The 17335-nt window shown below is 43.6% G+C and overlaps 1 protein-coding gene across 1 annotated transcript in view; it reads left to right on the forward strand.

Annotated features, from left to right (window-relative positions):
- The window catches only part of LOC117873951 (sodium channel protein type 5 subunit alpha-like), a 129596-nt gene that overhangs the window by 48766 nt on the left and 63495 nt on the right, over positions 1 to 17335 (forward strand). The window contains exons 12-14 of the mRNA XM_034763855.1: positions 7100 to 7294; positions 11181 to 11265; positions 16087 to 16316. Of these exons, the coding sequence (XP_034619746.1) occupies positions 7100 to 7294; positions 11181 to 11265; positions 16087 to 16316 (510 nt within the window). The remainder of the gene's footprint in view (positions 1 to 7099; positions 7295 to 11180; positions 11266 to 16086; positions 16317 to 17335) is intronic.

Raw genomic sequence — 17335 nt, forward strand, 5'->3', positions numbered from 1 at the left:
CAGCCCAGGGCAATGCTCTAAGCCTTTGTCTAGACTTGCTCACCTCCTCAGGTAGTTGTCTGTGTATTGCTAGTGCATGTACCCCGTACCTGCGCCAAGTATCCATATACATTGTCCACGTACCCAACATTCATACTGCCATTTCAGGAATGGTGTCTTTGAGTTATGTGCATCACAGGAGACACTCCAGGAACTGCCTTACTGAGTGTTGCTGGTACTATCCGCTGCCTTCAAGCATTTGGTGATGGCACCTCCTGCTTCACAAATCCTTTCTGTCAAATTGGGTGGAAGACCTGAAGCAAGTCCAAGATGATGTGATTCTGCTTCAGCTACTTCTTGCAAAACAACTGTTCATGTGGGGAAGTACTCAATCCACAAGCTAGTGGACAGAATTGGGCCAGAACTTTTTGACACACCAAAGATGGCTGACCAAGAGAGTGAGTGACAATCCATTGTAGTCCCATGGAATAGATGTTGTGACTGCCAGTATTGCCATGGTATGCCCATGGATGGACTGCTCCTTCTGGTCAGAACCAGCATGGTGTGGTGGGATTACATTGTTTGTGTAAGCAGAGTCAGGATGAGCTCTACCCTGACATCTGGTGGTGAATTATGGCGAGTGTGAAAAAAAACTCCAGGGACTGATCTTGTTTGCATAGGCACACCCACTCGCCTGGCATGAAACAAAAGCAACTCAAAGTGGTTACTTTGGCTGGTGTGGGATCCCCAGTTTTTTCTGTTATTGGGACAGGAAGAATAAAGTTTTGTTACCCTGATTCTGTGAATCAAGGCCAGTGAAACTATTGTATGACAGAATGACTGAGTGAGTCCTTCACCATTACCTAAGTAGCACTTGCTTGACAAGGATCATGGGTTACAAAACGCAGTGAATGGAGAGAGGATGGGGACAGGTATTTGTACATGATGGTATGAGCCCCCTCTGAGGGTTTGAAACACCAGTTGCACTACCTCCTCTCTCCATGGTTGAATGTCAGAGCTAACTTTGATTCCATTAGGAGTCTAGTTACAGGCTACTGAGCTGAATTCACTTTGGGCCAATGGTGCATTAGCACTGGGGCTCCCCTACTATGAGCTGAAATTGCTAAGAGTTGAAATCACAATAGAGCTAAAGTTACTAAGAGCTGACATCACTGAGTGCTGTTAGCTAGTGGGGGAGCCTGAAGCTATATTGCTAAGCAGCTGGTGGAGCGATTTGTGGGGACGACTGGAGGAGCAGCAAGTGGCGCGGAGCCTTGCGGAGCCGGTTGGAGCGGCCCAAGGAACGGCGAGCGGAGCTGTTTGCAGGGACGGCTGAAGCAGCTCACAGGTCGGTGAGCGGAGCGGAGCAGCTTGTAGAGCGGAGCAGTTTGTGGGACGGCAGGAAGTGGACTGGCTCGTGGTGAAGGCTGTGGCAGAACCCCACGGAGAGACGGCCCCCAAAAATGTAACCCTTCTGCCCATCTAAGTTGACAGCAACAAGGGCCGGGTTCTGTATCTCGGGGTTCCGTTTCAATAACGCAATGCAAAACCGGCTCGAGCCCCCACCCAGTGACCTGGGACAATTACATACCACCCCCCTGGGTGCCTCTAAGAGGCAATACTTCCCCTCTCGCAAGCACAGAGTCTGAGTGTAACAGAAAATGTTTAATAACATGAGGTAAACGACATCAGCATTACATTGGAAAAACACCACAAACAGGATTCATAACACAAACCATGAGCACAAGACCCACCCCAGCAAATTGGGCTGTGTCCTTTCCCTTTGGTTCTTGAATCCAGCAACCCAAAAATCACCCAGAGTCCCCAAAGTCCAACACCCCCAAGTCTCTTGGGTCCAGCAACCACCCAAAGTCCTAAAAGTCCAACAGACCCCAAAGTCTCTGTCCCTGGTCAGTGCAGCCCCAGAGTAAAAGGGGGGGGGGCACGCAGGGTGTTAAGGGGCACCTTTTGTGATCCCAGGCCGGCTGGTTGTCTCTCCGTGGGGTTCTGCCACAGCCTTCACCACGAGGAAAAATGACCTCTAACCACCCCCTGCATCACCAGAAAATCCAGCTCCTGTGTGCAGTGAACAGCAGTGATAAGGACAGGGAAAAGAAAGAGTTACACCACGTTTTTATTTTGTTCCCTGAACTTTCCAATGAACACCACAAGCCACTCACCTCTCCACTGCTAAGGGACCTGACATTGTATCTGTACAACCACCAGAGTGGACCCTTCACCTGCTCCCACTTTCCCCAGCTTTTGCAGAGTGGCTTGGAGTGGGGAGAGGACAGACACCAGGGAGTGGGAATAGTACATAATATTTTTAATTTTCACAGGGAGAAAGGACTGCGGGAATGTTCCTTGGATCATCTTTTTCTTCCCAGATATAAGCGGACCTGCACCTAACCCTTCCACCACCACCATCCCCGACTTCCATGTGGCTCCTGTTCATAGGGGAATGGGAAAACAAGGGAGTGGGATGGGAGTAAGGGGGATGGAACTTTGAACAATTGTGCTTTCTACAGCTGTCCTATCCCCAACCAGTCCCTCTTGAAATCCACCTCCCTCCCTCCCTCCCTCCCTCTCCCCTGGTCTGCGTAACCCTGTAACTATTGTTGCCAGTGTGCTGGCTGAGAAATATGCACGCACAGGGCACAATGACAGTGCATTAATAATCTTTGTTATATCTTCCACTAGATGTGCAACAGTGGTTCATGGGAGTTCAATAAAATTGTAGGTGTCTCTTGTTTGAGGTGGCGTGGAGCAGGGGCAGGGTGTCAGTAATGGGGCACCAGAGCAAAAGGGGATATTGGTGGGAAGAGTGTAGGGGAGTCCACTGTAAAACTTACGAGCCTCTGGTTTCTGCCCTGGCTCTGGGTCCTCCCCAGGTTCCTCAGGGTGGCTTGCTCAACTAGCTCCTCCAGACAGAAGTGCAGAATCATATGCTCCTGTTCCGCCAGGTCTCCCAGAGCTTCCTTCACAGTCCCAGCTGCCTCCTCAGCCTGCCCCTTATCCAGTGTACTGCCGTCTGACAAGGCCAGCAGGTTTGAGGAGGTTGTCATGAGCCACTTCATGCTCTGTACTGGGAGCTCTGGAGAGCACCTGGTCCAGCTCATTGCAGCACGGGCTCATAGGACAGTCCTTACCTAAGTGGCTGTTCAAGTCCTTTACCTTTCAGTACAGGAGCCTCGGGTGCTTCATACGTTCCCATCACTTGTCCAGAGTCTGGTGAATGCCTGCCTCCTCCACCTCCATGGAATCTTCTGGTACCCATGAATGTTCCTGCCACTCCAGGTCCAGTCATGGAGGATAGTGTATTCTGACCACACGTTGATCAGCACCCTTGTATGCCTGGCAGACCAAGTGGCTGCTTTTGGAACATGATCAATGTTCACCTGTACTGATCAAGAGTGCACTGGAAAACTCTTATAAAGTGGTCAGTGCAGCTCGCTACTACCTCTGGCAACAGGGGGCCAGGGACCTTTATACAATGGGTAAGGATCAGGCTAAAAAGGGTTCAGTGCACTGTGAGAATTGGCAACTGAAACTTGGGACTTGGTACATGCCTCTTGTCCCCGTCCACACTACACTGTAGCACTTGTATGGGGCTAAGCCACATTAGAGGCTTGTGCATACCCAAACCCCTCATGAGTGCTAGCTTTCATTCACTGTACTCTCCTTCGGACGTGTGCTTCAGGGGTTAAGATGTGGACAATCGGTGAGGGGGCGTTATGGCACAACAACTCCAGATGACTGGAGGATAGATTTTTTAAAAAGGCTTCAGGGGTGATCCTGGCACTTATAAGTCAGCAAGCCTAACGTCAGTACATGGAAAATTGTTTGAAACTATAGTAAAGAACAGAATTATCAGATACACAGATGAATACGATTGTTGGGGAAGAGTCAACATGGTTTTTGTAAAGGGAAATCATGCCTCACCAATCTACTAGAATTCTTTGAGGTGGATCAATAAGTATGTGGGCCAGGGGGATCCAGTGGATATAATGTACTTAGATTTTCAGAAAGCCTGTGACAAGGTCCCTCACCAAAGGCTCTTAAGCAAAGTAAGCTGTCATGGGATAAGAGGAAAGGCCCTCTCATGGAGATAGGGAAAAAAGGATAGGAATAAATAGTCAGTTTTCAGAATGGAGAGAGGTAAATAGCGGTGTCCCCCATGGGTCTATACTGGGACCAGTACTGTTCAATATATTAATATATGATTTGGAAAAAGGGGTAAGCAGTGAGATGGCAAAGTTTGCAGACAATATAACATTACTCAAGATGGTTAAGTCCAAAGCTGACTGCAAAGAGTTATAAAGGGATCTTACAATACTGGGTGGCTGGGCAATAAAATGAAGATGAATTTCAGTGTTGATAAATGCAAAGTAATGCACATTGGAAAACATAATCCCAACTATACATATAAAATGATGAGCTCTAAATTAGCTGTTACCACTCAAGAAAGATCTTGGAGTCATTGTGGATAGTTCTCTGAAAACATCTACTCAATGTGCAGTGTCAATCAAAAAAGCAAACCAGAATGTTGGGAATCATTAGGAGTGGGATAAATAATAAGACAAAAAATATCGTATTGCCTCTCTATACATTCATGGTACGCCCACATCTTGAATACTGTGTGCAGATGTGGTCGCCCCATCTCAAAAAAAATTGGAAAAGGTACAGAAAAGGGCAATAAAAATGTTGAGGGGTATGGAGCAGCTTCCATATAAGGAGAAATTAATAAGACTGGGACTTTTCAGGTTGAAAAAAAGATGACTAAGAGGGGATATGATAGAGGTCTATAAAATCATGACTGGTGTGAAGAAAGTAAATAAGGACGTGTTATTTACTCCTTCTTATAACACAAGAATCAGGGATCACTCAGAATGTTCTGGAGGCCAAGACTGTAACAGGGTTCAAATAAAAACTAGATAAGTTCATGGAGGATAGGTCCATCAATGGCTATTAGCCAGAATGGGCAGGGATGCAAAACCATGCTGTGAAGTGTCCCTAGCCTCTGTTTGCCAGAAGCTGGGAATGGGCAACAGGATGGATCACTTGATGATTACCTGTTCTGTTCATTCCCTCTGAAGCACCTGGCACTGGCCACTGTCAGAAGACAGGATACTGTCTAGATGGACCAATAGTCTGACCCAGCATGGCTGTTCTTATGTTCTTAACAACACACATGGAGGTTTGTACAATTCCTAGTGTAGACATGACCTATATTACAGCAACCTCTTCAGGCTGCCCTATTCAGGAATAGTACTGCTAAGAATGCCAATAGCATTATGTGTGGGAAAGGGTTTCATTGAGCAGTGTCTGGCTGTCCTTGCAATGCCTGCAGGGAGTGGTAATTCTCCTTTGGCTGACTCTCAAGCTTTTATAGCTCCTGTGTGCTACCCCAGCTGTGTATGTGGGCCACAGCAAAGGATAAAATCCTACCCCTTATCTTTTTCCTGCTAGCCTTAATTGGCTGAGTTTTCTTGCTGGTTGTATCCCCCCTTGTCCATTTCCAGGTTACGTATTTGGTTTGTTTAAATCTCAGATGTTAATTCTGAGCAGTCCCTTTTGATGCCATGTTGACCTCTTATTTCTTGCATTCTTCTTTGTCAAAGAAATTGTAGTTTCTTGTCCTTTAATTATAGTGTCTTTTAGAATGGATCATAAAGTTGTCTTCTATACAATTAAACTCTGATGCTTATTTGGCTTTATTTTTTGGGAGATATCTCATTTAATTATATTTACTTAAAATGTTTTAGTCTATTTTCTTCAATTGCATGTGCTACCATTATGAATGATATGCACTAGACTATGTGAGGGGGAAATTGTTGCATGAGCACAAAGGAATATTTATGTTGGCAGACCAAGTGCCAGCTCATGCAAAGGTCCCTAAGCCTCACTGACAAATGCATAGCTGGAAAACAGTCTGGTTCACCTGTGTGTATTGTTAAAACAAATGTTAAGCTTATAAGAATGTGTTTAGTGTGTAGACTTGATGAAATGCTTGTAGGAGTCTGCGTGTATTGATCTTACTTATAACATCTGTATCCCATGGTATAAAGTTATGTTGAGTGCTTGCATTGTAAACTATGCAACCATGTAACTCACCAAACATGAAAGAAGAATTAATTAATGTAAAATGCTGGTCCTGCACACAAGAAGGCCCATTGAAACCAAATGAGCCATTGTGAAACATCAAAGGACAAAGACTTTGTTGATTCGTTCCCCTCCCATGAAAAGGAGACAGGTGCCAACACTTGTCCTGTCAGTTTGAACTCTGAGGGAAGGAAATAAAAAGCCCTGACCAGAAGGAACTGTATCACTGTGCTGCTGGGAATTTGTAGAGAGCAATATTTCTAAGTGTAAGCAAGTGTAATCACTGTGCTGCTTGGCTTCAGTTAGTTCTAGAGGACATAGAAAGCTTGTATATTGCGGCAGTTTCTATTACCTTTTGGAACCTAAGACTGTAGCTCATTTGTTTGCATATGCTTTACCTGCTTTAACCAAGTAAATAACTTCCTTATTTCTTTTTCCTAGTTAATAAAACTTTAGTTAGTTTATTACAGGATTGGCTACAAGGGTTATGTCTAGTGAGAGATCTAAGGTATAATTGACCTGGGGTAAGTGATTGGTCCTTTGGGACTGGGAGTAGCCTGAATATTGTTGTGATTTTTGGTGTACAGGATCATCTATCACAAAGGCAGGCTTGTCTGGGTGGCAAGATAGACCGGAGTGCCCAAGAGGACTGGCTATGACTCCATGTTAAAGCTTGAGGAGTTCACATTTGATACTTGGTTGGTGAAGTCTAATTATGGAACACAATTTGGAGTTTGTGCCCTGATTTGTAAGAGTCTGCCCTGAGGTTGGCACTCATGCTCATGAGCTACTCCAGACAGCTTGACAGTCATAGATTTATAGTCTTTGACTTGAGGGACAAAAGGGATCCCTAGATCATCTAGTTTGACCTCCTGTATAACACAGGCCAGGAGACAAGTTGCTGAAAGTTTGTTTTAAGAAAACAGTACTATATGTTGACTTACTTCACAATATGGAGACTGTAATTAACTATGTTTGTTTTAAAATACATGTCACAACATTTATTTTGTGCCCATAGATCATCCGAACTTCTGGAAAGACCTACATGATCTTTTTTGTGGTGGTCATCTTCCTGTGCTCATTCTATCTCTTCAACTTGATCCTGGCCGTCGTAACCATGGCATATGAAGAGCAAAACAATGCCACTCTTGCTGAAACACAGGCAAAGAAGAAATTGTGTCAGGAAGCTGAGGAACTACTAAGGAAAGAGCAGGTCTGTACTTTGTACTTTATTATGTACAGTACAGAATACACATCACATAAAACTCCTTTTCTTTCCCTTTTATTATGGAATACAGTCATTGATTAAAACAAATACAGTTCATATCTTAGTCATAATTTTTTTGTTTGTTTTCAAGAACAATGGTGGTAATTTCTCACACAACAACATACGCATTGGTGTGATAGAAGCATGGAACATCAGTCCAAACTATAGTTAAATCTTTTTAAATTAAAGAAACACTTTCAGATCCAGTAGACCTGATATTTTACCAGACAGTAATGGATTGCAGATATGTTGGTGTGTTCATAGAATCATAGAATTGTAGAACTGGAAGGGACCTCAAGAGATCTTCTAGTCCAGTCCCATGCACTCAAGTCAGGACTAAGTATTATCTAGACCAGGGATCGGCAACCTTTGGCATGTGGCCCATCGGGGAAATCCGCTGGTGGGCCAGGCCGCTTTGTTTACCTGCAGTGTCTGCAGATTCGGCTGATCGCAGCTCCCACTGGCCACGGTTTGCCATTCCAGGCCAATGGGGGCTGCGGGAAGCAGCGTGGGCCAATGGATGTGCTGGCCACTGCTTCCCGCAGCCCCCATTGACCTGGAACGGTGAACCGCAGCCAGAAGGAGCTGCGATCAGCTGAACTGCAGATGCTGCAGGTAAACAAACCGGCCCGCCAGCGGATTTCCCTGATGGGCCGTGTGCCAAAGGTTGCCGATCCCTGATCTAGACCATCCCTGACCGGTGCTTGTCCAACCTCTCTCAAAAATCTCCAATGACAGAGATTCCACAACCTCCCTAGGCAATTTGTTCCAGTGGTTAACCACCCCTGACAGGAGGTTTTCCTAATGTCCAACCTAAACCATCCTTGTTGCAAGTTAGGCCCATTGCTTCTTGTCCTATCCACAGAGGTTAAGGAGAACAATTTTTCTCCCTCCTCCTTGTAACAACCCTTTATGTACTTGAAAAGTGTTATCACGTCCTCCCTCAGTCTTCTCCAGCCTGAACAAACTCAGTTTTTTTCAGTCTCTCTTCATAGGTCATGTTTTCTGGACTTTTTATCTTTTCTGTTGCTCTTCTCTAGTCTTTCTTCAATTGTCCACATCTTTCCTGAAATGTGGTGCCCAGAACTGGACACAATACTCCAGCTGAGGCTTAATCAGTGCAGAGTAAAGCGGAAGAAATACTTCTCGTGTCTTGTTTACAACACTCTTGCTAACATCCCAGAATGATGTTTGCTTTTTTTTCAAAGTGTTACACTGTTGACTCATATTTAGCTTGTGGTCCACTATGGCCCCCTTTCTGCAGTACTCCTTCCTAGGTAGTCATTTCCCATTTTGTATGTGTGCAACTCATTATTTCTTCCTAAGTGGAGTACTTTGCATTTGTCCTTATTGAATTTCATCCTATTTATTTCAGACCATTTCTCCAGTTTGTCCAGATCATTTTGAATTTTAATCCTATCCTCCAAAGCACTTGCAACCCCTCTCTACTTGGTATCATCGGCAAACTTTATAAATGTACTCTCTATGCCATTTATTAAACCATTGATGAAGATATTGAACAGAACTGGACCCAGAATTGATCCCTGCGGGACCCCACTATATATGCCCTTCCAGCTTAATTGTGAATCACTGATAACTACTCTCTGGGAACAGTTTTCCAGCTAGTTATGCACCCACCTTATAATAGTTCCATCTAGGTTATATTTCCCTTATTTGTTTATGAGGTCATGCAAGGCAATATCAAAAGCCTTACTAAAACCAAGATATACCACATCTACCACTTCCCTCCATCCACAAGGCTTGCTACCCTGTCAAAGAAAGTGATTGTGTTGTTTTGACATGATTTATTCTTGACAAATCCATACTGTCTGTTACTTATAACCTTATTGTCTTCTAGGTGTTTGCAAATTGATTTCTTAATTATTTGCTCCATTATCTTTCTGGGTACATACATTCTGTTGCTTCTCTCTTTATTCATTTCTCACGGTCTAATGCCTCCTATCAGTGGAATTTGGAAGTGGTCCAGTGTTGTTGCTAGAGGCCCCAGGACTAAGTTCCTCCCTTGAGTTCAGTCACCAGATTCTCTTTGCCTTGGTGGTGGAACAAACTAGTGGTTTAGTTTCTTCTAATCATTTTGTTTTAAAACCTTTATTTTTATTCATTTTGTGCTCTTAAGATTTATAATCTTCCTCCTCCTCCTCCTCTGGATTGGTTAAATAGCAGCATGGTGGTTTTAACCATATGGCTCTGCCACTGCAGTGCCTCCCTGCCAGACTCCTCTGCCCCAACTCAGCCACGGCAGAGCTGTCCTACAAACACCTGGCTTAAATCTAAGTAGTGTTTCCTATGTGAGGCAGCACTTACAGGCTCTACAGAGGTTGAATTATGCTCCACCTGTCTCCAGTCAGCTGACCTCTGCTCTGCCAGGGTACTGGGCTGAGGGTCAGATCATCATGTTCAATCTCCACCCAGCCCCAAGGAGATGTGACTCCAACACAGAAAAGTGTAATCAGGAACTTCTGAGCTTTGGGGGAGAGAGTCCAAGGATGAGAAGGAAACTATCTGGACAGCTCAGGGGTAAGTCTTGCAAAAGACCAGGGCTGGAGGGGGGCGGGAAACCCTGAAAGGATACAGAGTTCCCCCATACCTCCAACCATTCACATTCTAAAGTGGGGCCCCAGCTCCCTGGGGAAGGAAGCAGGGCTCCTACACGGCACTACATTGTAAGTGGATTTATTATGCCTTATAGCAATTTAATAAAATTTCTTGACCACTGATGAAAACAAGGGACTTAGTCTTAACATATCAACCAAGTTTTCCTTAGTACTTAAAGTCATCAGAATATTTGATAGACAAAAATAAACTGTATAGTATCAGAATGCAAATCTACTAACATCTTACATCACTTTAATTTCAATGATAGCGCCACTTTCTGAATAAAAATGTGAGGAAAATGCTCAGTTTTTATGACATTCACATTTTTGTAAATAAATTGTCTCAAGTAGGGATGGGATGAATCTTTGATTAGATTCAAATACTCCCTCCTTTTCCCCATCGAAAAACTCCTTAACCGCCACAAACACTGACTGTCTAAAATAGCTGCCTCCTCATTACCATAGGTTATGCTGTAGCCAATCAACAGTTCTCTCCTACTTAACTGGCTTCCTCTTATTACCCCATCTCTAATTCTGTAGTCCCAGCTCCTGTTTCTCTTCCCCAACACCGGCATTGCTCCTGTGTTCCAGGTGTCTACCTTCTTCCCTGCATCCGCTCTATCCATTAATCTTTCAGTTTATAAAATATACTTGCATGTGATATCATGGTATGTGATGAATCTTGGTAAGTATTTGAATATGTCCCATATGATGTTGCAGTTTATCTACCTGCTCCTCCCATTTCTTCAAGCAGGATGGGGATTTATATTCAGTGTTCTCCAAATACTAAATTCTAACTGTTCAGTATTCAACAAATACTGGGGGGGGAAATGATTAATTCCATTCCTAGTCTAAAGTTATTTGATATGTTGACATTTTTACAGTATAGTCATGAAATAGTTCAGGCTACTGTCTAGCAAAGAATTGGTTTCCAATCAAATTTAAGTTTTCACATTTCCAGAATAATGAAAAAATTATTGTTGTTAAATGAATGATTTCACAAGGAAGGTGTTTTCTGAATCATAGTAGGTTTTATTTCAGAAATGCCCTTTGACTTCATATGACCTTTTGTTATCGCTAGTGTTTTTACATCCATACAATAATGCAAGGTTGCGTTGGAATCCTTATTTAATATGATCCATTTACCTTATGCTGCATACTAAACAACAGTTAACCACATCTGCCTCTTTTATTTTATATTATTTTCCTAACCAAAGGAGCAGATATCAGCAGACTCTGTAAACAATCCAGTTAGAAGACAAAGGATAATGAGTGCAACCAATGTTATTACCAATGCCAAAAGTAAGTCATTCTTCAGTGTTCTTTAATGCAAACTTAGTATAAATTGATCTGAAAAATTAAATTGTTACAAATAAATAATCAATGTAAGTTTAAAAATTACTAGAGCATATATGGATGTTATGCTGTAAATAAAGATAAGTTTTAGTAAAACAACTATTGTCATATGTCACCTTCCTGTCAAGGCCTAAATGTGGGACATTGTGTGACAGAGACCCAAAAGTGCTAAGGGATTTATTCCAGTAGTGTAAATAATTCATTATCTAACCTCAGTTTCATGATTATTTCTAACGTTAATAATTTTCAATAAGTGATGTAACATCAAATTTGAATTGGATGTAGGGAATAAAATGAGTGACATCCCTCAAAATAAGGTATAGTTGAGAGGTAGGATTCTTGTACTATTACATAGCCATCAAAACTAGAGGTGTGAGAAGAAAAACTCCTTGTCAATGAAAGTGGCAAAAAATAATATGGAGAACATATACCCCACAGTTCCACTTTACTTGTACATGGCACTGAACTACTGTAGCTGACTTGAAAAAAAGCCAGAAAGGGGAAAACCCAGGACAACTTTATTCTTGAATTCTTGGCAATGAAAATCAGACTCTGGGTTGCTTGGAATTAAAATGAGATTTGGTTATAAACATATGACATTCCTCTGACTTCAGATCTTCAAAACCCAGTTTGCTAGCCATTATTAATAATTTTAAATCATCACAAATAATAAACCTATGCCTCCACCTTCACTTGGATGCTTGGTGACCCCAGCATAGAATCATAGAATCATAGAATATCAGAGTTGGAAGGGACCTCAAGAGGTCATCTAGTCCAACCCCCTGCTCAAAGCAGGACCAATCATCCCAGCCAGGGCTTTGTCAAGCCGGGCCTTAAAAACCTCCAAGGAAGGAGACTCTACCACCTCCCTAGGTAACGCATTCCAGTGTTTCACCACCCTCCTAGTGAAATAGTTTTTCCTGATATCCAACCTGGACCTCCCCCACTGCAACTTGAGACCATTGCTCCTTGTTCTGTCATCTGCCACCACTGAGAACAGCCGAGCTCCATCCTCTTTGGAACCCCCCTTCAGGTAGTTGAAGGCTGCTATCAAATCCCCCCTCATTCTTCTCTTCTGGAGACTAAACAATCCCAGTTCTCTCAGCCTCTCCTCATAAGTCATGTGCTCCAGACCCCTAATCATTTTTGTTGCCCTCCGCTGGACTCTTTCCAATTTTTCCACATCCTTCTTGTAGTGTGGGGACCAAAACTGGACACAGTATTCCAGATGAGGCCTCACCAATGTCGAATAAAGGGGAACGATCACGTTCCTCGATCTGCTGGCAATGCCCCTACTTATACAGCCCAAAATGCCGTTAGCCTTCTTGGCAACAAGAGCACACTGTTGACTCATATCCAGCTTCTCGTCCACTGTGACCCCTAGGTCCTTTTCAGCAGAACTGCTACCTAGCCATTCGGTCCCTAGTCTGTAGCAGTGCATGGGATTCTTCCGTCCTAAGTGCAAGACTCTGCACTTGTCCTTGTTGAACCTCATCAGGTTTTTTTCTGCCCAATTCTCTAATTTGTCTAGGTCCCTCTGTATCCGATCCCTACCCTCTAGTGTATCTACCACGCCTCCTAGTTTAGTGTCATCTGCAAACTTGCTGAGAGTGCAGTCCACACCATCCTCCAGATCATTAATAAAGATATTAAACAAAACCGGCCCCAGGACCGACCCTTGGGGCACTCCACTTGAAACCGGCTGCCAACTAGACATGGAGCCATTGATCACTACCCGTTGAGCCCGACGATCTAGCCAGCTTTCTATCCACCTTACAGTCCATTCATCCAGCCCATACTTCTTTAACTTGGTGGCAAGAATACTGTGGGAGACCGTATCAAAAGCTTTGCTAAAGTCAAGAAATAACACATCCACTGCTTTCCCCTCATCCACAGAGCCAGTTATCTCATCATAGAAGGCAATTAGGTTAGTCAGGCACGACTTCCCCTTCGTGAATCCATGCTGACTGTTCCTGATCACTTTCCTCTCCTCTAAATGTTTCATAATTGATTCCTTGAGGACCTGCTCCATGATTTTTCCAGGGACTGAGGTGAGGCTGACTGGCCTGTAGTTCCCCGGATCCTCCTTCTTCCCTTTTTTAAAGATGGGCAAAGCATCAAGCTCACAGAACCTCTATCAGAGCTATATCGTTTGGGGCTGCACACATGCCCTCCAGCGACATCAGCATTCAACATCTGAGGGTATGGCAACACTGCTTGGATAGACATATACATGCTAGCTCTAATCAAATTAGTAATTGTTGGCTGCTATCCCTCGATACAAGGATGATGTCTGCCAGGGGAAAAGTCATTGATGAGACTTAAGATGGCTGAGGAGTCCAATTCATGCTGTACAGGTTTTTCCACATATGTGACAGGTGGTTGCTTGGAGAGAGCACAACTGCTGGCCGGGACGCTATACCCTTTCCTTCCTCCTTTGCCGTTTCTCAGACTCTTGAGCAACGTGATTCTCTTCAAAACATGCTGAGGCTTGATGTATGATGTGACATCATTGTAGTCTATTACCAGCCAGCTCTTCCCAATTTGTGGGTTCAATGCCTCCCTTCTTAAGATATACTTTCAGGGTGCCCGTGTAGCATTTCCTCTGTCCCCCCTGGGTACTCTTATCATGACTAAGTTGAGAAAAGAGGACTTGCTTCGGAAGATGAGTATCAGCCATCCACACACAACGATCAGCCCAGAAAAGTTGATGTTTCACAATCTTTGTCTCAGCATTGGTGATGTTAGCTGCAGAGAGAACACTGGTATTGGTGCGATGATCTTCCCATCTGATACAGATAATCTTCCTAAGGCAGCACTGTTGATACCATTCTAGACACTTAAGATGGCTTTGATATGTCACCTATGTATTGCACCCATAAAGAAGAGTGGAGATGACTACTGCATTGTAGACTTAGTTTCCATCTGCAGATCTCTGTCAATAAAGACATGATGAAACAACTTTCTGTAGGATACGCTGGCACAACGGATCCTGTGTTTGATCTTTAAACCAAGTTTGGCTGTCTGGGAGAGGTGGCTACCAAGGTAAGGAAAGTGCTCAACATTTTCCAGGGGTTCACCATCAATGATAATTTGTCGGAGAAGGGGGGCAACTTGTGCTGGGGCAAGTTGGTGGAGCACCTTAGTCTTCCCAATGTTGAGGGAAATTCCCAGGCTATGATAGGCACCTGAGAAAAGATCTAGGGTGGACTGCAAGTCAGCCTCAGTGTGTGCGAGAACAGCACAGTTGTCAGCATACCGAAGGTCAGTAATAACAGTCCTAGTGACTTTAGTTTTAGAATGAAGACGCTGCAGATTGAAGAGTTGGCCATCCATGCAATTCAATAATCCTAATTCCTGAAGAAAGGCAGTCTGATTAAGAATCAAGATTACAGCAAGATAGATGGAAAAAAGGGCTGGGGGCAATAACACCTGCTTAGCACCAGTATGGATGGTGAACAGGTCCATCTCCAACCCATTAGAGAGGACGAGGCAGTCATCCCATCATGAAGTAGCCTGAGAACACAAATGAACTTCAATGGACAACTGAACCTAGACAGCACCTTCCATAATGCTTCACAAATGATGGAATCAAAGGCCTTAGTTAGGTTAATAAATACCATAAACAGTGGCTGGTGTTGTTCTCTACGCTTCTCTTGGATCTGTCATGCAACAAAAATCATGTTGGTGGTGCCCCAAGACGATCTTAAACCACATTGGGATTCCAGAAGGACGTCTTCGGCCAGAGGGAGCTTTAATCAAATTAATATGCTAAAAATAGCAGTGTGGCCATGGTAGCACAGGCAGCAGTTTAAGCTGGTTGTCGGAGTACAATCTGTCTGAGGTCCTAATTATATACTCAGGCATATACCCTAAGCCACCACCCCTGCTTCCTTGGCCACACAAGATGGCATATGCATGTCTACTCAAGTTGAAAATTACACTTCCCACTTTAGTGTAGACATACCCTGAGTGTACTGAAGAGGGAGTGCAGTCCCCAGCCACCTCAGTTCCTTCTCCTCTATGGGAAAGAACATTAGGAACCTCTCTCACTTCTACAGTTCAGTCTTTGCAAATATCTTTACCCATTTTTTACTTGTAGTTTCTTAATTCAGTTAGTTTAATTTGGAAATAAGAGAGGAAATTTTACCTCAGAATGCCTGAGGAGTCGATGCTAGCACCGATTATAAGATAGCACTCTTCCTCTTCCCCTCTACCTTGGAATTCTTATCACACTATGCAACACTATTGTTCAAAAGACGGAACTGAGGTGGTTGGAGGCTGCACTGCCTCCTGTGCACATAGTCGTTGAACACTGACATCACCAAGGGGCACTCATACAACCCCAAGAGACACAACTTTGGTAGAGCACAATGCCCAGGGCCCAAACTGTAGAGGTATAAGTACAGAGATATGACTCATGAAAAACAGTACTTATCAGTAATTAATCTTTATTTTTCTAACGATGCACCTGAAAAGTCTCCCCTTAATACAGATACTGTAGCATCCTCAGAAAATTTAACAAAGATATGAAGAGGTGGGTGACTTCACCTGTATCCATAGATCTTGACCTTTTAAAGTGACTGAATTAGTGGCTTGTGTAGAATGAGTGAGTGATTTGATTAGAGACCATACGTTCCTGGTCATATGTGGAGGGATTAAAATAAATTATCTGTGCGATGGTTGATTGAAATTCTTTTCTTGCCATATAATTCAGCATAAATTACTTAACTGTCCCTTTGTCCTCCTTCCCACTTAAACTGGAAGAGTCAAAACGGAAATGTCCTTCATGCTGGAATCGCTTTGCCCAAAAATATCTCATTTGGGACTGTTGCCCACTGTGGATACAACTCAAGGAGAAAGTGAAGCTTATAGTAATGGATCCATTTACTGACCTCACTATCACTGTTTGCATTGTGGTGAATACCATCTTCATGGCACTAGAGCACGATAATATGACAGAAACTCTTAGCAACATGATTATTACAGTCAACAACGTAAGTTAAATCTTATGCTCATTATAGACAGGGCTAGTAACTGCCTATTATTGTCTGACACTTCCCATATAAGACCCTGTTTTTAGTTGCTTATAACTTTGTCAAATTAGCTGTTTAGACTGAAAATTTTTCATGTTGAGTGCCTGTCTCAGGCTGAAGGTTTTTTCGTTTTTGTTTTTTAAGCAAAAATTGTTCAGATGTTTCTGAGAAGGAGGCCAGGAGGCTAAGGAAAAATGTTTCTCAATGTTAAAAAATGTTCTTGTGACCCTTCCTTTGGAAAACTGTAGCACTGGCAAGCTTTGGAGCGAGGACTTGAAATTTGGCAGGCTGGTAGCCTTTTTGTCAGGGATTTGCCTTTTGCCAGCTTTGTGAAGATCAGCCCAAATTTGGCCATGTTATAAGCCTTTGGAAAATTGCAGTTTGCAGATGCTGAATAGACACTTGCTAGAGTTTACCTGCTAAAGAAAATTCTGTCCTAACTAAGCATGCTCCAGTCTCGCACAGTTCCTAATGCTGACCAGAGTGTGCATGCATTTTCCCCACAGAATATCTGAACATGCTCTCTCTAACCCAGGATGTCATGACGGGGACAAGGGCAGTCAGACCTAGTGGTTGGAGCAGGAGTTGGGAGTCAGGCAGAATCAGGTACTGGGAGGTCAGAGTCAGAGACAGTGCCAGCTCAGACTGGTAAATTCCTCCATCAGATCAAGGGCCTGGACATGGGAGGCAAGCTCCCAAGTGTATTTTTGGCGGTTGTAAACTTGCCATTTCACCAGATAGTGCAGACAGCTGTACGTCCGTTGGGAATTGAGGATGGCATGCACTTCATATTCCTCGAGACTCTGGATTTTGACTGGTGGAGGTGGCGGTGTGTTTCGGTCAGGGAACGGGTTCTCGGTGTAGGGCTTCAGAAGGGAAACATGGAAAACTGTAAAAAGCAACAGAGGGTCCTGTGGCACCTTTAAGACTAACAGAAGTATTGGAGCATAAGCTTTTGTGGGTGAATGCCCACTTCATCA

Source organism: Trachemys scripta, chromosome 2, assembly GCF_013100865.1.
Source record: "Trachemys scripta elegans isolate TJP31775 chromosome 2, CAS_Tse_1.0, whole genome shotgun sequence".
Classification (NCBI taxonomy): domain Eukaryota; kingdom Metazoa; phylum Chordata; order Testudines; family Emydidae; genus Trachemys; species Trachemys scripta.